The sequence below is a fragment of the Ursus americanus genome, chromosome 22 (assembly GCF_024610735.1).
Source record: "Ursus americanus isolate L20-20 chromosome 22, mUrsAme1.1.p, whole genome shotgun sequence".
In the NCBI taxonomy this organism is placed as follows: Eukaryota; Metazoa; Chordata; class Mammalia; order Carnivora; family Ursidae; genus Ursus; species Ursus americanus.
In genome coordinates, this window is record NC_142148.1 from 41,413,805 (window position 1) to 41,439,871 (window position 26,067).

At 43.2% G+C, this 26,067-nt stretch overlaps 1 protein-coding gene across 1 annotated transcript in view; it reads right to left on the reverse strand.

Annotated features, from left to right (window-relative positions):
• Window positions 1–6,416: 6,416 nt before the first annotated feature.
• SNX5 (sorting nexin 5) overlaps window positions 6,417–26,067 on the reverse strand; it is a 28,263-nt gene continuing 8,612 nt past the window's right edge. The window contains exons 3-14 of the mRNA XM_045809461.2: window positions 22,780–22,884; window positions 21,177–21,287; window positions 20,252–20,373; window positions 18,968–19,091; window positions 17,139–17,234; window positions 15,686–15,791; window positions 15,525–15,600; window positions 14,316–14,355; window positions 14,140–14,226; window positions 12,116–12,275; window positions 8,319–8,404; window positions 6,417–7,209 (exon numbers count right to left, since the gene is read on the reverse strand). Of these exons, the coding sequence (XP_045665417.1) occupies window positions 7,159–7,209; window positions 8,319–8,404; window positions 12,116–12,275; window positions 14,140–14,226; window positions 14,316–14,355; window positions 15,525–15,600; window positions 15,686–15,791; window positions 17,139–17,234; window positions 18,968–19,091; window positions 20,252–20,373; window positions 21,177–21,287; window positions 22,780–22,884 (1,164 nt within the window). The 3' untranslated portion in view covers window positions 6,417–7,158. The remainder of the gene's footprint in view (window positions 7,210–8,318; window positions 8,405–12,115; window positions 12,276–14,139; window positions 14,227–14,315; window positions 14,356–15,524; window positions 15,601–15,685; window positions 15,792–17,138; window positions 17,235–18,967; window positions 19,092–20,251; window positions 20,374–21,176; window positions 21,288–22,779; window positions 22,885–26,067) is intronic.

Below are 26,067 nucleotides of genomic sequence, written 5' to 3' on the forward strand. Positions count from 1 at the left end.
CTGGGACAGTACCCGGCATGGAGTGTTTGTTGAGTGACTACTCTTAACAGGGAATCTAGGGACAGTGAACAACACAACCACACCTGAGGGGCATCTGGAAAGATGTCACCCCCTCATCCCCTTAACATTCGTTCACTCATTCCACAAATATCTACTGACTACCCATTGCGTGAAGGCCACTCTTCTCGGCATCTGGGGCACATCAGAAAACAGGAAAGGTGAAGAGCCCTGCCTACCCTCCTTGATCTTATGGTTGAAAAGAAATAGATGAAAAATAAGCTATATGTATAGAGTCAAGATGGAGAAGCTTGTGAAAATTTTTTAAATAGAGTAAGGTAAAGTGAATCAAGAATTAAATTGGGTGGTCAGGGAAGGCCTTACTGAAAAGTGAGCTTTGAGCAAAGATTGGAAGCAGGTGAGGGCGTGAGCCAGTATAGGGGGAGAACATTCCCTCCCCATCCGGGGAAGGGTGAAGCAAAGAGCCTGAGGCAGAAGTGTGCCCGGAGTTCCCTAGAGTGGAATGGGGGAGCAGTCTAAGGAGGAAGGTCAGAGAGGTCAGGGGAGTTCGGCCGCTGTTGCTGAGAGCAAACCACCACAGTGTCATTACCTGAAATGACCACCACGTCACGCTTCAAGACAAGGTTTAGTGGTTACACAAAGTCTGGGGCTTCAGCTGGGGGGACAAGACGGTCTTGGGGTGACAGGAGTGACTGGATCTGTAATTTTCTAGAGTGCTCTGTCCAATGCAGTAGCCACCAGGCACATGTGGCAAATCAAATTAAAATTTAAATAAAATGTAAAAGTCGCTTCCTCGGTGGCACTAGCCACCTTCCAGGTGCCAGACTTAGCCAATAAACATGGCGGATGTCCAGGAAATGTGGATTTCAGATACACAATGAATAATTGTTCTTAATGTAAGTATATTCCAAATAGTGCATGGGACATACTTATACTACAGATTTACTGTTTAACTCAAATTCAAACTGAACACAGGGTGTTCTGTGTTCTCTCTACACCTTAGCTAACATGCGGCTATGGCCACTGTATTGGACAGCACAGATAGAGAACATTTCCATCACACATGAAGTACTATGGGACACCACTGATCTAGAGATCTCTACAGACTTGTCTGGTTCCTGGGCTGGGATGACTGGAAGGCTGGGCTTAGCTGGGACACATGGCCTCTCCCAAATGAGACTTGGCTTCTCCCAGCACAGCAGCTGGATTGCGAGAGAGAGAGAGAGAGAGAGAGAGAGAGAGAGAGAGAGAGGGAAAGAGATAGAGAGACAGAGAGTTCCGGGGGGGAACAAGGGTCATCCAGAAAGCGAGGCTTCCTCTGGTTTACACTGGGAAGGTACCTCCCCACATCACTTCTGTGCCATTCTATGGCTTACACAAGTGTCACTAAAGCCAGCTCAGATTCAAGGGGGCAGGGAGAGGAGATTCACTTCCTGTGATGGGGAAGCAGCAAGGTCACATTCAGAACACATGGGAATAGAAATATCGTCTTGGACAGCTTTGGAAAATACCTCCACAGGGCAGGGGCAGCAAATCAGACAGAGCCTTGGGCTTTTCTGTTGCATCAAATGGAGAGTCATGGAAGGTAGAGAAGGGTCATAATGGACTTAGGTTTTAAAATTAAGCGTAAGGGGTGAAGGTAGGGGCGGGGGCTTATCTAGGATGGAGCTAGGCCGCCATAGCAGGACCCACGATGCAGGCACTGCAGGACCGTCCCAGACTCTCAACCCCACTCCCCTCCCAGCCTTCCCCGCAAGGACCCTTACAGCCCACCACAATGCATCTCCATCTCCTGTCCCCAACTCTGAGGCAAGTCACATCCCAACAGCTCAGTGTCCCCTGCCCCTCCTAGTGGGACAAGGGCTTTAACAGTGCAAGGAGGGCCCAAAGCACTGCAGACACAAACCAGACCTTAGAAAAACACTCGGTGCAAGCCCCATAGGGACTCAGCGGGTGTTTCCAGCATTTCCCTCAGGACCGCCCAGACGGAATTTCCTGTCTTCTGGGGCTTTGGCGCTGAGCAGGCCAAGATCAGATGGAAGGGAGGAAGGAAGGAAGGAAAGAAGGAAGGAAGGAAGGAAGGAAGGAAGGAAGGAAGGGAGGGAGGGAGGGAGGGAGGGAGGGAGGGAGGGAGGGAGGAAGGAAGGAAGGAAGGAAGGAAGGAAGGAAGGAAGGAAGGAAGGAAGGAAGGAAGGAAGGGGGCTTTATCCATCGCCTATCTGCACACGCTCCCTGGCTCCTTCTCCTCTGCCCCCCTGAGGATCCTTTCCCTGTATTCTTCCTCCTCCTGCTGCCCCTTTTTCTGCCCCCAAACACAGGCTCGGCCACCTGCCTCTCAGCACGACTGAATTATGGGCTCGTGTGATACAACCAGCAGCTCCCAGGAGAAAAGGCCCTGGGAGCCACAGCTGGAGCCAGCTGGAATCTCGAAGGCTGCCTCTGGCTCAAAGTTTCCACACCCAGCAAACCGCTTTGCAGAAACCTCCCTACACTGGCAGGACAGGCCAATGGGGAATTGCAACTTCCACCAACTATGCCAAGAATGACCATGTGTATCAGGCTGGAATCAGGAATCACTGGTACTAGCCTAACGCCCCCAGCAGCAGTCTCTATTTGCTATTCTGGAATCTTGCCTCGTCTTGGCTTCATCATCCAGGGCATGAAGATTTCCTTTGGTGGCTTTGCAGTGTGGAGGGGACATGGCAAAGAAAGGACAAACGATCTCCATTCCATCTGCAAACAACTCTAAAGTGACAGGAGATCTGCGACGTGGCTAAAAACATACCAGTAACAGACGGTTTCTGAAACACAAACAGCCCACCAGCCTCCGCCACGTAATCAAAGTTCAGTGGGAATCTCACACCCCGACTACCCAGATCCCTCCCCTCTGACTGAGGCTAAAAATCCCCCTGCGGCTGAGGGTGCACCTGATGAATTAATGCAAGGGCTGCAGAAAGAAAAATGGCTGTGGGCTGGGATTATGGGTCTCCTTTTCCAGAGCGTTTTGAATATTACAGGTCCCACGATTTAACAAGCTTTAAAGTTTTGTAAAGTGTAAAAGACCCAATTAAAATTAAAAACCTCCTAAAATGACCACAGACTTCATTCATAGTCTAAGTAATGAAATCTTTGCGGGGGGAGGGGGTGTCTGCTAAAGGAGGGCTGGCGGGGGCGGGGGCGGGGGGGCGGGGGACGGATGGGCAGTGGAAAGACAAGATGCCAAAGAGATGTTCAGACTGCAGGGCCATGGAAACCATTCCAGAGAGATACCCAACAGCTACGAACCTCCCAAAATCACCCCAACTCTGGCATCCCTAAAATTGCTTTCTGTAAACCACACTACACATATGGCTAGGGGGAAAAAATCAGAAACCTGTTTAATAACTGACTTTTTAAAAAGTTTTATTCATTTTTTAGTAACCTCTATACCAACATGGACCTTAAACTCATGACCCCCAGTCGCACACTTCCAACTGAGCCAGCCAGGTGCCCCTGTAATGTAATGGACTTTATGGCATGCATAAAAAAGAGGACTTTTACTTTCTAGTTTATACGTATTTTTATTGTTTGGATTGCTTCTAAGTATGTATTGCTTTTACAGTCAGAAACAAAGATTAAAAACAAAAAGTAAATAACTTTGATTGGTGACAAAGCAAACCTCTGATAAGGAATCTTGCTCTGCCCAAGGGGAGCCATGTGTTCAGGGGACAGGATGGGGAAGTGTTCTCCCGGCCTTCCTTCCAGGCATGTCACTTGACCCAGCTCTGAAGCCCCCCAACCCCATTACCTCACAGCTGTTTGACACCAGTCCCAGAAGGCGAGTTCCCAGAACAGAAGGAGCAGCCTCAGCAACAGAGGTTGTGTCTTGGGTCACCAGGGATCAGAGGCCCACATGAATCCTGGAGAGGACTGCTGGTCTGGGAATACACCATTGGAGTAACTCGAAACCTTGGGTCCCATGACATTTCCTACCTCAAGATGATCCTTTGAAGGGTGCCTGGGTGGCTCAGTTAAGAGTCTCCTTTCGGCTCAGGTCATGATCTCTGGGTCCTGGGATTGAGCCCCACATCGGGCTCCCTAAGTGGGGAGCCTGCTTTTCCCTGCCACTCCCCTTGCTTGTTCTGTCAAATAAGTAAAAAAAATCTTTAAAAAAATCAATTAAAGGGGCAACTGGGTGGCTCAGTCAGTTGAGCGTTTTGCCTTCAGCTCAGATCATGATCTCGGGGTCCTGGGATCAAGTCCCATGTCGGGCTCCCAGCTCAGCGGGGAGCCTGATTCTGCCTCTCCCCCCTGCTCGTGCACTTTCAAATAAATAAAATCCTTTATTTAAAAATTGAAAAAAAAAAAGATGATCCTTTGAACAACTCTGCAGGACCACCAGGCTTTCCCCCTTCTCAACCGGAGAAGAGGCCCACAAGAGGGCGTGTGGCTGCCCTGGGAGCCTCTGCCGCCTACAGGCGGAAGGCTGACGGTGCAAGGCGCTTACTTTCCCCGTCTGCAGGAAGGAGCTTCTAAGTAAAAATCCACCCCTTACAGGGCTGGGTCTAGGCATTCTCTCAAATGAACCTCACAACCCCAAAAAACGTGGGCAAGGTAAATACTGACACCAAAAAAAAGGGGGGGTGGGTCAAGTGGGGACATAGCTGGCCCACAGCTTGTGCTAAGTGACTGAAGTTTTACAGACCAGAGAGTGGTCTTCCCTTGTCAGCTTGGAACCATGGCTGTGCATGCTGCAATTCAACATCCCTAGGATCACCAGCGGTCACTCACTGAAGCTTTACGGACACCCCCACAAATCATTCTGAAGTGACCCCAACTCACCCAATGGCCTTAAAACATTTTGAAAGGTTCTAAGCCCACCTTCACTCCCAGAAGTTCCTCAGCAGCTAGTTTGCCACTTGACTTTCCCTGTCGAGGCCCACCTGGAAGCCTTCTTCGCTCCACACCCCACCCACACAGGCTCTGCAGCATGTGGGAGACTCGCCAGCCTCTAGCACACTACCTCGCCTTCCCGGTCCAGGATATTGGCTACCTCTCTGCTGGTCTGCCTGGTCCTCAGGAATACTGAGCACAAGACAGCACAAAAGGCAGTGATGGCACCATTGACCGACAACCGTGGGAAAGGGCTAGAAACACCCCTCACCCACTCAGAACCCACGGTTTCATGGAAATGACCGTCAGACCCAGTTGTGATGAAATTATCCTTGAAACCAAGATAGTGCAGAAGGTGCACACCTGGAAATGTGCCCCAAGATTATACTTGGAAGTCACTGGTATAAAATTAAGGGGTATCTAGGGGCGCCTGGGTAGCGCAGTCCTTAAAGCGTCTGCCTTCGGGTCAGGGCGTGATCCCGGCGTACCAGGATCGAGTCCCACATCGGGCTCCTCCGCTATGAGCCTGCTTCTTCCTCTCCCACTCCCCCTGCTGTGTTCCCTCTCTGGCTGGCTGTCTCTCTGTCACATAAATAAATAAAACCTTTAAAAAAAAAAAATTGAGGGGTATCCGAATTGCTTCATTCAGGACTCAGGACCCCAGCGGATGGCTGCCTGTTTGACACCCAGCCAGACCTCGTCCAAAGTGCAACAAGGCCCCAGTCAAGCCTTGAAACATGGTGGAGCGGCAGCTGGAGCTCCTTAGACCAGTTGTGACCCTGGGACACTAAGTTACCCACCCCGACCATGCCTAAACATTTGTGCTACTATGAACAGTATAGTATGGGGCTGTCAAGTAAGCAGGAGAGAAACCCAGACTGGAGTTACAACTGTTTAAATTCATCTTGTGCACCATGATTCCTAACTATGTTCCTAAATATGGAAGAAGCAAGCTACTGTGTCTGGCCTGCTTCGTAAATTTAGGTACCTGGTTCATTTTAGTAACTGGCTGGGTGGGGGAAGCAAGCCTTCAATGCCAGTTTAACAGAAGAAAAACTGCTCTCTGCGGTGTTCAGACATCAATATTCTGCAACCCTTATACGTTATAGCTAATCCAAGAACAGGGTAAAAGCGGTGGGTAAACACCTTTTACACAGCCTCAAAGGATCTTCCCAATAGTTACCTACAAAGGTTAAGATGTAAAACCTCACAGGGAACCCCTGGCAGGTACTACCTTAAATGCTCATCACAACAGATCGATGCAGCCTTTGAGAACACAGCATCACTTATGCTAAGCATGTCAAAAATGCAAACCCAAATCGAACCCACGAGCAAGCCAGACAAACCCAGATCTGGGAAACCTTCTCAAAGACGGGACATCAGTAGTCTCAAAAGAAATTAAGATTAGAACAGAGGCTAAGACTGTGGGCAGAGGCCTTGATGCCCTCAGCATCATCAAGGGTTAGCATCAACTGCAGTCTTGGGGCACACTTGGGCCCTGTTTTCCACAAAAATACTCCATATGGTAACATGATTTATTATTTTATTATACACTTTATAAAAAGTCCACACACACACCTCCCCCTACGGTCAGGAAGGGGGCTCACATCTTTCTTAATGTAGACTGGCCATCTTCTAAAGTAGGCCATATTCTTTATACCCTAAGATATTTCTCTCCCTTCAAATATTTATATCCCAACTACAAAAAAATGGAGCTGCAAAGGGTATATAAAGACAAACAAGATTTTCTCGCTCTTGTTATAGTACAATCAGTTAAGGTGACTAAAGAACCATGAGTTTAATAAGGGAGGGGGGGAAATCACGTTAAGGAATGGAATGTGTGTTACCTGCAACAAGCAGCTGACTTACTTGTTGTCAGCGGCTCCTACTCTAGATTGACTGTAGGGACATGGGCACATGAAACCGTGAGACAACATGTGCCAGGCTGTTGCTTGTACTTTCCAGAAGGCACATGTTTCCTGCACTCTTTAATAACTAAAGACAAATTACAGGAGGACCCAGCATGTAGATTCTGCCCACTCTGAGGTATTAAATGCATAAGAAAAAATTAGTTATGTCCAAGTAGCATGCAATAGAAATTTTTTTAAACCAACATGGTTAAGTGTTAAGATTTTTAGAAATCAAAATATTTATTCACATAATTTTAAACTAAAGTCAAAGGTACTAAATCTTCTGTGGTAATGATTTAAGTGCAAGTGATGCTGGCTTTCTTTCACATTCACGTCCTTCATTCAGAGAAAAGGCAGATCAGTTGTTCTTGAACAAGTCAATGCAGCTCTGCAGGAGGGAGACATTGTTCTGGAAGAAAGACAAGTCGAGAAAGACCAATGAATCCCTCTAGAGTCCAGACCTCCTACACATCTGTAAGAATTCAACTCAAATCTACTGACTTAAGCTTTTCACAAGAGATTTAAAGCCAGCCCACCCCCATTTCATGTTGGCAAGTTCCTCTCCCTGAGGGTCTGGGACTGCCACCTGGAGAGGCTCACAGCTCCAGCCCAGGTCTACTCTCAATGCAATCCCGCCAATTTTGCTTACTGTGACTTAACCTAAAGGCTACAGAAGAGCTATTCTTTGAAATCGAAGGCCTTGGAAAGACCAGATTAAAAAGGTGCTAAAACTTAATTTTGAGTGAGATTATATATGATAAATATTCATAAAGAACTTAGCACAAATTGCTTTAAAGGAATTGAGTTCTAACTTTAAAGGAATTGAGAAAACTCAGAACACCCAGAATATTACCGTTATGATTTACACATACAGGACACTCTAAAACCCCAATTTAAAAGGTAATACACAACAGGACTTGGACTTAATCAAAAAGTAAATAAATATTGTAGTCAAAATAAATTCAAAATACACACATATGTTCAAAGTCTTCCTGCTTTACCAATGCTGATTGGCCAGTGACAGTTCCCTCCTACCATGGCTCCCTGCTGATCCTGCTGCCCTGGGTCAGACAGCACTTCTGCGACTCACAAGGAGCTGTACCCAGGAACCATGCCCGGAAACTGAGCACCAAAAAGTCTTTAAAAGCTCCTTAAGGAGATTCGAATGTGTACCCAACATCGAGAACCATTTTTCATCATCTTTTCTGTACCAAATTAAGCTACAGACATTAAACACACAAGGAAGTTCTTTCCTTTCTAAACAACAACAAAAAAAATTAAATATCTTAAGACACTAATATGCTCTTCTCAAAAGCAGTATTTCATCATGATGTTAGAGAATTTTGGTTTGCAGCAGAAAAAATAATCGAACAAGTAACTCCCACCTACATCACAAGAGATTAATACCATAAAGCAAACCTTATCTGCCCGATGATACTGGGACAGTGAACCGGTAAAGTAACTTGAGACGGGGAACCCTACAAAGTTTCTGGCTTAATTTGAAGGAAAAACACTTACCCTGGCATGCTTTATTTCCAGTTCAGACATTTCAATTAGATTCTTTCTAAATGCTGCCACTCTCTTTCGTTTGAAATTGATTAGTTCTGTAAAAGAAAGTTTACCAACAAAAGCTGAACAATTTTCATTTTTAATTTCCAAACATCATTCTTAAATATAATCTCCAGAGCTTAGACACACACATTTTCTCCTATTTTTATCATCTCTGCCAAGTGGGACACATACTGACATTTTATGGACAATGTAGTGATGTGCCTGCCATTGCCATATTTATTTAAAGATTTCATTTATTTACTTGAGAGAGAATGGGAGGGAGAACGTGAGCGGGGAGGGAGTGAGAGGGAGAAGCAGACTCCTCTGCTGAGCAGGGAGCCTGAGGCAGGGCTCAATCCCAGACTCTGGGATCATGACCCAGCCGAAGGGAGACGCTTAACCAACTGAGCTACCCAGGCACCTGCCTTTGTTTTTTAAGTAATCTCGTCACCCAACGTGGGGCCCGAACTTACAACCCCGAGATCAAGAGTCACATGCTCTAGCTACCGCGTGAGCCAGCCAGGCGCCCCTGCCATTGCCTTTAAAATGAGCACTGCACCCATTACTGAACATTAAAATTCAGAGAATGCCACAGACTACTTGGAGAATGAGCAGTCTTGCCCTGAACCTCTAGCTACCAGCGCTTGTGGAAAGAAGGCCGGGGAGGTGGTGAGCCAAACATACATATCTGCACCAGTGGCTACTTAATGATTATTTTTAAACTTTGAAACTACCGCTTATGTTCAGACAGCTTCTCTGTATATATGATCTATACAACAGGTCACCTTTGTATCTGTTCTTTCCTATCACCAAACACTATTCAGGATTAATGCCCCATTAAAAATTAGGGTAAAACAAAAATAAGTACTTCCTCCCTTGGATTCCTTCCATAAACCTGCAGTTCTGATCATCACTCCTTTGGTCAAACCCTCCCCAGCTCAAGCTGGTGTTCCAGTCCTCAGGAGCAAACTTACCCTCCCCTGTACCGAGCCTATGCAGCACTGACCAAAAGAAAAGATCAAGCAGCCAACAGTAAAAAGTAAATACTTGCAATACAAATCTTACCATGATGGGTTATGACATTACCTTGGATATACTAAATAGGTCTTCCCAAGGGTCAAGACAAACTCGCCTTTCCTCTAGGCCTGCATCCAGGACCAGGACTCAATGCTAACCTGTCTCATCTCCCGTGATGTCTGTCCACACCACCATCATTTATACTATGCTCGTTCAACTGACCAATCAGTTCAGCCATGGTTAAGAACCTGGACCAGAGGCAAACTAGTTAAGACCCATTCACTGCAGTATTCTACACAATACTGTACTTTTACATATAGTATACCCAGCCTTACATTTTGAATAAAGAGGGTAAAATCTAATACAGGGACAAACCTTAGGAAAGGACAATCCTCAACCAGCACCACTTCAAAGCTCTGTGGTTTTTCTTTAATCCCCTCTGAAGTTGTCAGAGCTAATAAACTCTAGCCTATGTAATAACCTAAGATTTTAACTCAGAAGTTTTGAAGTTTTTTCTTTTCCTTATAATTTTAAATTAGCTAATTAAACAAAGGGCGAGAATTTATTTTCCTAGGGCAGCAAGGAGATTCCTTTGAAAGAATCCAGAAGATAGCCATGTGAGCATATCTGCATGCCCTTTTCAAGATTTTTATACAGAAAAACTCTGTTCCAGCAAAGGAATGATACTACTGAAAACAATGAGCCAAGACAAAGGAATTCTACTGGCTCATTCCTAGTATCAGGACATCTTCAGATAATGCTTATTAGATTCCGGAACCACAGGAGAGGGGGGAAAAATGTTCTGAGAAAACAAAATCTTAAAACGAGATAGCGATCTCTCACAGAAACCGGAGTTTGGGGATGAATCAGGTACAGAGTATCACTACAACTATATTCACACTCAGGAAAATACATTCTTGGGCGCCTGGGTGACTCAGTTAAGTGTCTGTCAGGTCATGATCCCAGGTCCTGGGATCGAGTCCCACATCTTCTCCCTCTGCCTCTGCTTCTGCTTCTCATTAATAAATAAATAAAACCTTAAAAAAAAAAAAAGTTCTTTACTTTTCCAGCATGTTCCATGTCTCCTGAGAACTGCCAGGCAGTGATATGCCCCCTAAGGAGACTACAATATATACTCTTGTCCTGTGGAAATGGAACACTATCTCCTGAATAAAGTTAAGCCATATTCCCCCCTACTCTGGAATGAGGTAAGGCAAGAAAGAAGCCCATGGCTATGGACTGGCACTGAGTCACCACCATGGACTCATGATTTCTGAACACAGAGTTACACAACCCTCCATTTTCTGGCTCTGTCTCCTGAAGGGCCTAGAAGCAGATATACCCCAGGAGGAATGAGCACTTAGCACCCAAATCTTGTCACAATTCTGTAAGTGAACAGAACCTGGGCTACTGGAAGAAATGGTGATTGCCAGGGCTAGAGAGGGACACAGAACATCTCAACTGCTCAAAAGATTGGACACACCAACTTAAAGGTGCTTCCCCCTAACTCTGGACAAACTGAGCACCGAAACAATGGAGTACAATAATGAATTTAAAAACTATTTTCAAAAATAGAAACCTAGGGGCGCCTGGGTGGCTCAGTTAGTTAAGCGTCTGCCTTCCGCTCAGGTCATGATCCTGGGGTCCTGGGACCGAGCCCTGCATCAGGCTTCCTACTCAGTGGGGAGCCTGCTTCTCCCTCTGCTTGTACGCACTCATAGGCTCTGTTAAATAAATAAAATCTTAAAAACAAATCAAACAAAAAAACCCCATGACTCTTAAATAATGACAAGGAAAGAAATGTGGGAAAGAAGAGAAGGCTTATGTTTAAAGGATTGTGATGCCAAGGGCATGGAAAGAGAATGCTAGAACTGGGGGAGGGGAACCGCCTTTCTGCAAACATCACAGTAAATAAAGGCTGGCTCAGGCAAGAACAAACAGACTAAACTTAGGGAGAAGTATGATGAAGAGCAGGCTATCTGCAAGGTCTTAAACCGTCTCCCCTCACGTTGCTGATTAGTGGCACAGGGGAAAAAAAAATTATGCAGTGGAGAAACTGGGCAACGCCTTGATTGGGTAATCAAAATTAACACCACAAATGAGGAGCCCTCAGATGTAACACCTGAAAGACACATTACTCACATAGTATTCTGCTGGAAATGCCTAACCAGAACCTACTCATGAGGGAAAAGACATTCTGAAAATGAGGAACACTATTTGTAGAGACTGGTCCCCAAAAAGGCAAATGTCATTAAAAAAAAAAAAAAAAAAAAGGGCAAGGGCAGGGGTCCCTGAAAGGGGTTCCTTCCAAATTAAAGGAATCATAAGAGCTATGGTAACCTAACAGCAACCCCAGACAGGAAGACATTATTGGGACAAACAACAAAATGAGAATTCAGACAACAGGTTGGAATGTATTGTATCAAAGTTTACCAAAGTCAAAAAGTATACCATAGGGATGTAACAGAAATACAAAGTTTTTTTTAGGAATAAAAGGACAGTAGACACAACTTAATCTCAAATGGCTGAAAAAGGAAAAAAAAAATTCCACCCTGTGTGCATTTGTAACCGTAAACATGTGCCACCACATGTGCGTGTACAAGTGACAAAGCAGAAGAGGCAACTGGACAGCTAGGGGACTCCAAGTAAAGAATGCATGGGTGTTCTCTGTATTATCTGTGCAACTTTTCTAAGCTTGAAATTATTTCCAAATAAAAAGCAAAAAGTAAAGAACAGCCCTGCTCAACCTTCTTTCGCAGATTCAGAAAGCTGTTCAAATTTCTGGCAGCATTCCTGCTGGTGTGCCTCAGCCAACTTGACATCTTTGCTTTTCAACCGGGCCTTATCCAAGGCTTTGTTTGAGTTCTCATAGTCGGTGAGGGCTTTGGTGCGTCTGTATAAGAGATCCTGAGAAAAAAATTGACAGGACATGGTAGTTAAACTTATCCTGAGAAATTGCTAGAGAACAAAACAGGAAGACTAAGTATCTAAACTACTCTAGAATTTAAGAAGGCCCAAGTACCACGGTGCCAATGCACTGCCTGAGATGTCAGAAGGCAACAATCTAGTCTGCTTCGGCCTCCCCCTTCCATTATGGGTTTTCTGTTTTTTTTTTTTTTTTTTAAATCTCAAGATTAACCTGGGAACAGCAATTCTTACGGCACTGTTGAGAGCTTTTTGAAATTCTTTACATGGATCAAAAAACCTCAAAAAGCTAAAAACAATAAAACACCCAACAGTGAAAACTAAAGGACTGAACGAATCACTTCCATGATTCAATCGTGGAAAGCAGTTTCACAAAACTAACCAACTTCTACTGAAACAGCAGGCGCTGCTGGGCGTGTCAAGTGATGCTACTAGAACAGCGAGGCAGCAGGAAGAACATCTAACCTCACCCCACTGCAAGCCCTGCCTCGAGTCCGTCAGAGGCTCTGATCTGAAATAAAGACTATCTCCAGCAATGTACAAATTACCTCTGTATTTAAAACAGAATAGATACGGGAGGTTCAACATACATGTTTTTGTGTACACAAAAAACTTGGGTTTATCATCAGCTCAAATCTACTGGAATTCGAAATAAGAAATATAAAGCATACAAAAATATATTCAAATAGAAGACTAAGGAAACATGCCAAGCAAGACGAATTAACTAAAAATAAAACTATGAGGAAAACAACAAATTTCTATTTCCTAATGACATTCAGGGTAGTGTTATGCCGGTGAATGCATGTTTCATTCCCAAAGGTCATTCTACTTACCACTTAGTCTTGTTTTTGGTAAGTAATGGTTTATAGACTCCAAAACTACAATTCAATAAAAAACTCACAAAACCCCAAAACCTTTTCTCCCTCAGAAATAGCCCTTTTGGGGGGCACCTGGGTGGCTCAGATGGTTAAGCATCTGCCTTTGGTTCAGGTCATGCTCTCCAGGTCCTGGGATCGAGTCCCATGTCCAGCTCCCAGCTCAGGGGGTAGTCTGCTTCTCCCTCTCCCTCTGCCTCTCCCCCTGCTTGTGCTCTCTCTCTCTCAAATGAATAAAATCTTAAAATCCTCAAAAAAAAAAAAAAAAAAAAAAGGAAAAGAAAAAGAAAAAAAAATAGCCCTTTTGGAATGTGTTCAATTATACCCGCATCCAATAGCCTTTAATTCCCCAAATTACTACCTGTCCACTCAGCACCACCCCTACTGCCCCTGATACAAACTAAGGACACAATGCCACAAAAAGGTATGTTACTGTAGAAAGATTTCAAAAGATTTCAATCTAAAACGGAACCAGAGGCTATGAAATGGGAGACTCTCACACACATGCCCTCAAAAGAATGGAACCTAAGAACTAAGGGACTGATTTCAAATGCCCAATTTACAGAAGACCCGGAAGATAAAGCCGTCTCTCCTGACTGATCAACTCACTTCTTGGCACAAACACCCTCAAGCCAAAATGAACTTACTGCTTGGACATCCCTCTCTTCACACCCCTGCTAAACACAAGCCCAGCCCAAACCCTTAGTGTACTCGCCTATAGCTCGCTACAGCATGTGTTTCCTGAACTGCGATTCCTCTGCTATTCCCAAATCAATTCAATTTCTGGTCATTCAGACTTGTCTCAGTTTATCTCTTTATTTAGACTAGTACTACTTACACAAACAATCCTGACAATTCCTATCTTCTTTCATTTTCAACAACAACAAAGTACATCTCTAACCTGAGACCTCCTCTGGGTCACGGCAGGTGGTCTTGTATTACTCCGACGGGTTACACAGCTGCTGCCTTACCTTCGCAGCCTCTATGTTGAGCATGTAGTATCGGAGGAGCTCCGTCAGCTTTAAGTCTTCATCTGAGGAGACTCGACTTTCTACTTTCTATTAAAAAAGTAAAGGTCACCATCATCTAAGCAGCAATCTACAGATTATAAAATACATATTATAAAGACCAACATAAAAATCCTTACCCTAAGTTTTTCAAATAGCTCAGCAACCTTCAATAGGTACCTGAAAAAATACACGGATTTTGGCTTAAGGTCTTAAAAGCATGTATGAAATAGGACCTCATCAGTATGAAATGAATGAGTAAATGCAGGACTCTGAGCCTTTGGTGCTTTAGAAGTAATTTATCAAAGTAGTACTTTCATCACCAACTGGCCCAATCTAGTAGAGAAGGTGGTTACAGAACTGAGAAGGTCTACAGTGCCACACTCGTGGCTATCCACCTCTCTCAGTGCCCCTCAGCCACCTTGCCATGCAGACACTGTGTCCCAAGATAGTCTTTAACCAATGTCAAAGCTGTGTTAACCAAGGGCAGGTTCTAATGAGCTGCCACCATGGGTGTCCCAAAGCCATAAATATGCTATTTAAATAAGTAAAATAAATAAAAATTTTAAAAAGCTACATTTGGTGGGGCGCCTGGGTGGCACAGCAGTTAAGCGTCTGCCTTCGGCTCAGGGCGTGACCCCGGCGTTATGGGATCGAGCCCCACATCAGGCTCTTCCGCTATGAGCCTGCTTCTTCCTCTCCCGCTCCCCCTGCTTGTGTTCCCTCTCTCGCTGGCTGTCTCTTATCTCTGTCGAATGAATAAAAATCTTAAAAAAAAAAAAAAAAAAGCTACATTTGGATTTTGACATTACCCTGACTTCCATCTTCAAATCAGAAATACCACCACCTGTTATACGAAGCCCTACATGTTAAGCAGAATGCAGTCTCACAGCAGAAATGCCCAGGATGAAGAAACTGTGAAAAATTCACAGTCAAAACCAGACTGGGATCATTGCATTACCCTTAAGGCCACCTTAACCAAAACAAATTTCTTAGGTCCAGGGCACTACCAGGTGAAACACCATCTGCCAGAGAACATATAAGGCAAACTTCATTCAGAGACAATTCCAGAATTAAATCAATAAAAAGAGACCGTTTAACAAAAATAAAGGCTTTGACAACAGTTACCATGTCTGGTATAAAAGTGCCCTCTGAGTACTCTACAAACACCTTAAATGTGTCTATGTTCAGAGGATGTGTAAAGATTTAACCGCTAGACTATACTATCCTCTACTCTTGATGAGCTGGTACTCAAAAGCAGAAGTGAAACTATACAGTCATTCTCATTATACCACTCAGGAGTTTTTAATTAGGGGAGTAGGGAAAATGCTTTTCCAACAAAAACTTACTTTTTGATGACCGTGGGCTCTTCTAAAGCCAGGCTATGCAGACAGGCTGCAGTGTGGATATAGTCATCTGCAACATCTGCAGAAACAAGGACAGTCCTTTTTATATGAACAGAGCTAGCACATTAGCAAAGCTAAGTGGCTAGTGGGTGAATGGTATTTACTTTTATGAGATCGGGTCATTTTGTCAGCTTTTGCACATGAATCCTTGATCCTATTATAATAGTTAATGAGGAAATTCTTCTCTTGCTCAAAGAAGTCATCTACCTCCTAAAAGGGGAAAAAAGAAATTTAAGAAGCAAAACTCTCAGAAATACAAATGTATTTTGCATCAGAAGAAACATTAAGGAAATAAGCTCACGCATAAGAACTTTAACCTCCATGGACCAGGGAAACCCAAACTGATAAGACAGCACTTCATACCCAAGATGAGCAAAACTCAAGTGCTGGCAGGAAATGTCAAAAGAGAAAACCATTTTCAAGAGCCATTCAACAATGCCCAGGAAAACTTGTATCCTAACATCCAGCAATCCTGGCAGAGAAGTGGTTCTGCCTGGCAGGCTGCAACCTAGCAGTGGATACCCACATCTGTTTGTATGGTGGGCACCAGTCAGGGATGCCAAACATCCTGTGATATGTGGGTCCAGGACAGCCCCATACACCTTCAAATGCACCAAGGAGAAATTCCTAGAGTTTCCAAATTCCTGACAATGCCCTCTACTCAGCACCTATACTCTGGGCTCCTGGCTCAAGGCCTCACAAGTGGCAAAGTTAGACGCAAGATGGTAACTCAGTTAGGGGGCGCCTGGGTGGCACAGCAGTTGAGCATCTGCCTTCGGCTCACAGCGTGATCCCGACGTTATGGGATCGAGCCCCACATCAGGCTTCTCTGCTATGAGCCTGCTTCTTCCTCTCCCACTCCCCCTGCTTGTGTTCCCTCTCTCGCTGGCTGTCTCTATCTCTGTCGAATAAATAAATAAAATCTTTGAAAAAAAAAAAAAAGATGGTAACTCAGTTAAAAAGTGGAAGGGGCTGAAGAGTGAGAGATGAGTATCACCTATGAGGGTAATGAGAGACCTGTTTGTTAGTCTTTTAAAACAGCTCTGTCCAACAGAAATATGTGAACCACATGTGCTATTTAAAAATTTTCTAGTAGCCACAATACAAAAAACCCACAAAAAACAGGCGAAACTACTGTTAGTATTTTACATTCTTTCTTCACATCAGATCCTTGAAATCTGGACATGCAAATAAAATTAAAAATCTGGTGTAGCTGAGACTACCAAAATGGACAACATAGTTCTGGAGAATGGCATGTAATACTAATCTTGTAGCTTATTTTCTTTTTAAGAAATGATTGAGTAACCGCTCTCTGTACAGAAAAGGAGAAAATTAAGAATTAAGTGAGACTGTTCTTATCCCCTCCCTTGAGAACAGGGTATTTTAGGAATATAAGTGAAAATTCAGTGAGTAGATAAAAATAACCAAAATTTAAAAAATTATTTACATTTCTGTGACATTAATACCATTTGTTTCACAAATATCTCTTGTGAAGAAATAAAAGGTCAGCTATTCACATGAAGTGAAGAATTTTCTATAACAGCTAAAAGCCCTTACCTTAACTCCAGAAAAAAGGACCTCATCAGCACTTTTCACCACACTTTTGAAAAAGCCACCAAACATCTCTTTGGTATTTTTCCGCCTAACACTTAGCTGGAAGTTGGGGGAAAAAAAAGGGAAAGAAAAAAATTACAAAAAAGTAGTTTTATGGCATACATATTTCTCTAAATACTTTAAACTCTAAGTATCTTCCAAGTGATACTGTGTACTAACATAGGAACACACCTAAGATACCTGTAATTCCATCTTAGCCACGAAGTCTAAAAACACAGGTCATAGTTCTAAACGCGTGACCTAACGATATTTTGGAAAAATACCTGGCACTAAGTCTCAGTGGCTTTTATTTTGTTTTGCATTTTAGTTTTATTTGTTTATTTATTTATTTATTTAAGGAGGCTCTGCACCCAACATGGGGCCTGAACTCATGGACCCAAGATCAAGAACTGCAAGTTCTTCCAACTGAGCCAGCCAGGCATGCGTTAATGGCCTTTAAATCCTTGGCTGAATTATTGTACTGTTCTACGTTGTTCACTGAACTTTGCTGGTTAGAAGATGCTGAGGAAATTTTTAAGCCAGGGTTTGCCTCACACATATGTAAAAACAAAAAAACCACCCCACACCATTAAAAAAAAGGCAACGGGGTGTCTGAGGGGCAGAGATGGTTAAGTGTCTGCCTTCAGCTCAGGTCATGATCTCCAGGTCCCGGGATGGAGCCCCGCATCGGGCTCCCAGCTCAGTGGGGAGTCTGCTTCTCCCCCTCCTGCTCCCTTAGATTGTGTGCACACGCACACTCTAACAAATACATAAAATCTTGGGGGGAAAAAAAAGGCAAAACCTTGAACTCCTTCTAACAAACCAGTAACCAGAAACAAATGTGAACTGAAATTCCTCTTAATCCCAAAACTGGGGTGCCTGGGTGGCGCAGTCAGTTGCATGTCTGACTTCAGGTCAGGATTCCCACATCAGGCTCCCTGCTCACTGAGGAGTCCGTTTCTCCCTCGGTCCCACATCCGCTTGTTCTCCCTCTCTCAAATAAAACCTTTCAAAACAAATAACAATCCCAAAATTAACTGAGGGCAAAAATTGGTCATTTATTTATTTATTAAAGATTTTTTATTTATTTGACAGAAAGGCAGCCAGTGAGAGAGCGAACACAAGCAGGGAGAGTGAGAGAGGGAGAAGCTCGATCCTGGGATCACGCCCTGGGCCGAAGGCAGACGCTTAACGACTGAGCCACCCAGGTGCCCCAAAAATTGGTCCTTTATTAAAAGGGGAAAAAAGTAATCTTTAAGCAGCATTTTATAAAGATGTCTTGAAATGGATCTATGGGGGAGATGGAAACCGTATCTAAAAAGGGATTCCATTATGTCACTGAAAAATTCAGAACTTTAAAAGTCAATTTTTCAGAAAATGTATCAGGCCGTCAAGTATATTTATTTTTTTAAAGCAATCTCTACACCCAGCGTGGGGCTCAAACTCATGACCCCAAGGTCAAGAGCTGCATGCTCTTCTGACTGAGCCAGCATGGTGCCCCTCGAGCCTTTTTTTTTTTTTTTTTTTTTTAAATACAGTCATGTGGGGGCACCTGGGTGGCTCAGTCAGTTAAGCATCGACGTCCAACTCTTGATTTCAGCTCAGGTCATGATCTCAGGGTTGTGGTATTGAGCCCCAACGTCGAGCTCCGTGCTGGAAGTAGAGCCTGTTCTGGATTCTCTTGCTCTCCCTCTGCCCCTCCCCCCTTCCCTAAGGAAAAAAAGGAAAAGAATAAAAAAAAAAAATTATGTGCACTTTCACTCGATCATGGAAATGGAACAAAAATGCCTTACATCCTGATCATATTCCAGGAACACATGGAAGTTGCGATCTTTACTGAGAACAGGGTGAGAAGAAAGCCGCTGCAGAAAGACTTCATGGGAGGATACAGTCTTCTTAAAGACCGCGAGATACTCACTGGAAGAGAAGCACACAAGGCATTCAGCTGGCACCGCTCGACTAAACGACCAGTACTGGTCCCGGTTTATCACCACTGTTCTGCTCATGCCACTAAGGAAAACACCTGAACTGGACCAAAACATTTTGGTATAACCTTTCATCTAATTAGTAATAAGGCATTTGCCATTTGGGAACCTGTGGAATAAACCAAAGAAAGGGGAAAGTAATATTATAACTGGAGTTGAGAGAGCAAGAATACAAAGCCCAAACCTACATGCAATATGCTAGTATTTAGCAGCCACAGAACACTGGTTTCTGTCCAACAATAAAAACGCCTTAGTCCTGCAGCCACATACATAGCACTGAAATCTAACAAGGCATGGAATTATCAGACATTATAAAGTGACTTTATCTCAACCTAGGCATTACAGATCACTCTAAACTTCTCAATGGTAGGACTTCAGTCTGTTGTGCTCAGTACCTTATCCTCAGAACAAGCCATGACAGGTACTCCAGCATGTGCAGAATGAGTTAGTACCTGAAGGTGTGAACACTGGCCCTAGAGAATATGGACATGGGGCAGAGCACAGAGAACAAAGGCTGAGATGGGCACCATACTGATGGTGGAAGGAGAGCGGGGGCAAGAGAAAGAAGGGCAAGGATAATTTCACAACCAAGTTTAATGCAAATATCCAACTGTGATACATTTTTGTTCGAAATAATTATAACCAAATTAAAATATGCTTCCTGTGAACATAGGACTTCTTTCAAACCATCAATGTGATTATTATTCAGAGTGCTTCTCTGTAACCGCATCACTGCAATTTAGTTTCAACTGTACTTCCAGTCACCAAACTTCAGGGAATAAGACTTAGTACATTATCAGCAGCCTAAAGAGTTCTTTATCCATAAAGACACAAACAAAGGCTTACTTCTTCACTATGCCAGACCAGAATTCCATAACAAGTAGTCCACATGTGGGAAAACAATCAGTCTATCCAGTGCCCGTAGCCCCCAGGGAATCAACTGCAAAATGTAGTTCTACAAGACAGCGAGCGTGCTAGGCAACTAATTAACTGCCATACTTTACAAGAACTGCCAGCTTCTCCTGATTTCTGTACACATCACTAGTTTGGTTCTTCTCAAAAGATACAGCCTCATCAAGAAAACCCACTTACGCTTCCAGCTCTTGCTTCATCTTAGCAAACTCTTCTTTGGTCATAGACCCTTCACCCTCTCCCAATTTCTGCATCTTTTCTCGAGGGCCATCGAAGTCAGGCTTTGTAGGAGCAGGCGGAATCTGTAGGAGAGGCAGGTTAACTCTCAAGCATTCTTGTCCCAGCAGTGATGTTCTACTCAGTGCCTATGCACAAGGAGGAAGCCAGCCCAGGGGGCTAACAGGTCAACCTCTGTTTTTCTCTTAACCGTATTCCTTTTGGCCATATAAAAGAAGTCTCCTCCCCACAACTGGGCACTCAGACTATAATCATTTGTTCAGGTTACCCATTAAGGATTTGTACGGGATAATAGTGTTTAACCTGCTTCAATGTCAGTTTAAAACGTATATATTACAATCAGTGCTAAAATGAAGTCAATGAAGCACCATCAAAATTAGTCTCTAGACATCAAAGGCAATTTTTAATTCCAGAGGATAATGAAAAGATTCCAATTTTGAGGGAACAGAATATTCTCAAACACAAGCTTCAATACTACTTTTATTAGCACAAAGAAAACTGCTCCCTCTACTCTTGAGTGGACAACACTTGTGAGAAATCTATCATACACCATCACCACTACTGAGGATTTCCTAGGAATCAATTCTACTTCATGCCTGAAAGTACCAGAGAAATAAATACCAAACCCAAAGGTAGAGAAGATTCAAACCATGAAACCATTTAGTCTTAAGGTCTTAAGACTATGCTTCCCCTCATAGCTGTAACACAATTCTCATGTAGTTTAGCCTTTACCAATAGCACAGGCTCCAGTTGGTACATGAAATCAGTTTTCACAACCCATTATAAAAAATGGGTAAAAGTTAAAATGAACAAGATAGGGTAGAAAAACTGGCTTCAGTAATTATTTGATCTTCCAAAATGCACTTACGATAAGCCCAGCATAGTCTGCAGTTTCAATAAGAGTGTCATGTAGCCACACAAAGTCTTCATGTTGCCTTGTAACAGAAAACTCTGGGCTCTGAAACGTGGGCAGCGTGGTCTGTGAAAAACAGTAGAAGTTAACTGGGAACCACCACTTTTTGATAAAGTGGTTTGGGTTTCCTGGGCTGTGCTATGGGAAAATTCTGCATAACAAAACATCTCAGTGAGACCCAGTCAAGAACAAAAGCAGCGGGGCGCCTGGGTAGCGCAGTCCTTAAAGCGTCTGCCTTCGGCTCAGGGCGTGATCCCGGCGTTCTGGGATCGAGTCCCACATCGGGCTCCTCCGCTATGAGCCTGCTTCTTCCTCTCCCACTCCCCCTGCTGTGTATCCCTCTCTCGCTGGCTGTCTCTCTGTCACATAAATAAATAAAATCTTTAAAAAAAAAAAAAAAAGAACAAAAGCAGCAACACATGATCTCACTGCAGAAGTCACTGCTGAAGATTCAACATGTTCTTTAAGGAATTCTTTTCACAAAACACCTCTCAGGTCATCTCAGGCAGATATAATCACATTGTGATCACATTGCCTCCTGAGTGAGGTATGCTAATCAAGCCACCAAGGTATTAAGAGAAAACCACATGGGGGAGGACCGTACAGATAGCATGTCTGTACGCTGGAGATGGCATGTAACCCAAAAACTTTGTATAGCATCAAACTGCCCAATTCAAATCGTGCCTCAGCCATTTAATTTACTTAAACCTGTGGCTCGGTTTCCTCACCTGTATAAAAGGGGATAAGACAATACTATCATAGGGTTATTATAAAAACAAAATTAAATCCATGTAAACCCTTTACAACAATGCCTGGCATAAAACAAGATTTCAAGACATTTTAACTAGTATGGAAGGAGAAAGGACACTGAAAATGTTCCTGAAAGGATGAACATTACATATACTCTCCGTATTTTTCAGACTGGCATATTGCCTTTGTCAAATAAAAATCTGTATATGAGGCTCTTCAGTGGCTCAGATTGACTGGATTTTTGGCTCAGATCATGTTCTCAGGGTTGGACAGGGCTCCAGGCTCAGAGAGAGTCTGCTGAAGTTTATCTCTCCCTCTCTCTCTGCTCCTTCCCCTGTTCATGCTTTCTCTCAAATAAATATATTTCTCTAAAATAAATAACATCTTTGTAAAAAATTGGATCAAGAAAAAAGTGTTTTGAATCACAACAGGAGGGGCAAAGGCCAACTTAATATGGGAAAAAGCAAGCACTTCTCACTCATGCAAATAAAAACAAAGGTGGATGATGTGAGCTGTGTAGGTAGTGGCTCCACATATCACTATGCCTGGTTTGCTTCCTCACAGAGCAGAGTATAAGCCACACACCACCAGCAATACCCACAGCCCTAGGGCTCCAGCCCAGTGGAAAATGCTGAAGGAAGAGCATTTATCTGGTGCTCACTACAAGCAAGACGAGGGATCAGCAGCAGTGCTACTGCTGCAAAATAACAGCAACCATTTCAGTTCAGGACATCTCTTCTTGCCCACGGTGAATCACGAAACTACAACATAGCATTGCTTTGATGACTGAAGTCATTCTGTCACTTACCTTGGTGTGCACTGTAAATTTGACCTTATCTCTCTCACTGAGTGCATCGGGTATGTCAATCTGAAGCGAGGGATCAACATTCAGGTCCACAGATACAGATCTCAGCTGAAATACATTTTTTGGCTATTAGTCCCAATTTCACTGTAGTGTTAAAAAGTATCCTTCCAAAAATGAAAGCCAGGAATTAAGAAGCATTCTATACAAGATCATTTATAACAAAGTCAGTTTAGATCTCTCAAGTTTACTTGAAATTGTGGGGAAACCTGCTCTTTAAATGAATGGGTAGGTCCAAAATATTCCTGTATTTCTGAACAAAGCAATCACAAGATTTTATGTCTACATGAAAAATACACTTAACCAAATATTTCAACTAAAGTTGCTTGGAACTAGATAGAATGAGATCTTGAACTTCTCACATAAATGCCCCAACTACAAAGAACATTCAAAAGGCATTACCAGATAGTACACGGAACTGAAAGAAGTTAGAAACTAAGAAAACAAAGAGAAGATACAATGAACAGTCATGTGGTATGGGATTTCTAAGTAGAAAGACAAGAAAAATCAGCTCGAGAGAACCAGGACTGTTTCAAAGAGATGAGAAATCTAGACACAAGATGTGAATTATTATAAAAACAAAAGCCTCAATTAGGAGTATCCCACTGTGGTGACACATGAGGACAAGTGTGAGCACTGTCCTGGAAGCAAAAGTAACTGATTTTGTGATCTGGAAATACAGAGGAAAAGAATACCCAATTTCTTTTTCCCAGTTTAAGAATTCTGAAAGAACTAGACTGCTGCGGGGGGATGTGGTTAAAATGGCTCTCCTACTAAATTTAAAACATGATAAATTACCTAATTCTGAAAGCAGACAAGCTGATGGTCAATCTGAAGATCTGACACAAACACAGCATGACAGTATATGTGGAGTAAGCAGCTCATCCCCCGCTCACCCAACTAGTAAGCTGGTGCTGAATTGTCACAACACTCTAGATTACTGAACCCCGGGAATGCCAAGTGAAGACTGGCTTTAAGAGGATGACAGAGTAGGGAACACGGACATATTTTCCTTCGGATTCTTTGCTCCAAAATTTGAAGTTCAACACCAAGGTTTAACTTCTGAAACTAGAAAATCTGGTTAAATCAGTTCTATAAAGATTAAATATATTCACATACAAAAAATGGATTATTTCTCTCTTTCTGTCTTAAAATCGAAAAGTACTCTTTCCCCATGAGCACTGCAACTAAAAAATTTTAAACTGCAAAAACCAGTCAGCCCTAGAACAATGGCTCCCCTCTTAAGAAATCAGCTTCAGGGGCGCCTGGGTAGCACAGTTGTTAAGTGTCTGCTTTCGGCTCAGGGAGTGATCCTGGTGTTTCCGGATTGAGTCCCACATCGGGCTCCTCCGCTGGGAGCCTGCTTCTTCCTCTCCCACTCCCCTGCTGTTTCCCTCTCTCACTGGCTGTCTCTCTGTCACATAAATAAATAAAATCTTTAAAAAAAAAAAGCTTCAAATAATAAAAAATAGTTCTTATTCAAAGAAAGGCTTCAGGTATTAATAAGATCACAGTATACTTAACAGTCCCTGATATCTCAACCTCAATACTTCTTTCAAATGGATTCTTGATGACTCCTATGAAAAATTTGCTTGTTTGGCTTAACAGTCACATGTCCATTTAGGATATCTCTGCAAACGGAGATAATGCTTCAAGGTCAGGGATACTTCATTTTATCACAACTGTGACTCTAGCTCTGACATATTTCTGATAAAAGCTTCCTTCCTTCTGTTCATTTACCACTGGGGAAATACAGTGTTGGAAAAGACAGCAAAATACACACCAAATTGATTGCAGAGAATACTAGCCATCCCATCTATCTTATGTTTATATCTGGTAGTCCAGGAAATAAAGTAGGCCAGGTGTAAAAGAGGCAAGAGATACTGCTGGAAAGACAGCGTAGCCCATGGGACAGGTCTAAGGTGCATTTAAACAACTCTCTTTCCTAAGATTCCAGCTCCCAAGGATGTCACAAATCCGGGTTTCTAGCCAGCTCTCAATTTCTGAACACTGACAATTCCATTTTAGCCCATTACAACTGAAGCAAACTCCATGAGCCTACAAACTCCACAAGGACTACATTTTGAACTAAGACTGAATGACCCTAGGGGAACACACTCTAGTAAATGGGGTTCATTTAAGCACCTCAGTCAAAGCTACAATGGACTTTCCCAACTGCTTTTTGTTCCACTCAACAAATTATTCTGGTTTCCTCTCTTCCCATACTTTCAACCACATAGAGGTAAAACCCCAGACTATTTACTATATTACTACCTTCCTTTCTCATCAGCATAGAAATATGGGGGGGGGGGTTGTTTTTTGGGTTTTTTTGCAACAAGTACACAAAGAAATAGCAAAAACCACTGGAGATTTCAAAAGACTTTCCATCATAGGATATCATGCATCCAAGCTTCTCTAGCACGTAATCATTTTTGCCAGGGCACATCACTCTACAAAGGGACTGAAAAAAAATCCAACCACCTGACATAGTCTTAACCACCAAAAAAACTTCGCATAACAGAAAGCCTGCATTTGAGCCTTGAAGAATTATTGTCTGAAAAAAAGATACTAGTAAAATTCCAAGCATTCAGGCCATTACCAACTCAAGAGTCCTCATTCACAAGTGAAGTGAACTTTCTTGTACTGAAGAAGCATGTGCTGCTTCCAGATAATGCAGCAGATACACCATCAAGGAATAAAAAGTTGTGAAATGTTCAAAGCTTCTAAGTCAGCACTGTATCCTGACTCCGGAAGCACAAGTGTGACTAAAAGGTCAGCATTCCTTCTTCTTAGTCAACAAAAACAACACCCAGCAGCCGCATGCCACAGTATTTGCTAATAAATCACAAGGATGGAGGGTGTAAGGACAGCACCCCTCCACATACTTTCCCCCATGCACCCACCTCCATCCCCTATCCTAAAGAAGTATTCAGAGTACCGCTTAGCACTGCAGGCCAACACTGTCAGTCTTTGACTTGGGCCACAGATGCCAAAAATGCCTAGAATGGCTATTTAAATCAGCAAGGAGGCAGACTTGAGATCTGACCTTAGGCATATTAATTTTTCTGTTTCCCAGTTCCCTTAGGTACCTCCTGAGAATCGAATTTAAAACGTTACCTACTCTCAAACAATGGAAGTTTTAAAACTTTCTTTTGTAGATTTCCATAGAAACCACTGCATCACATACCCAAAGTTTTAGATGGTGTTTCGGCCCCCAGCGTTCTTCCCTACCAG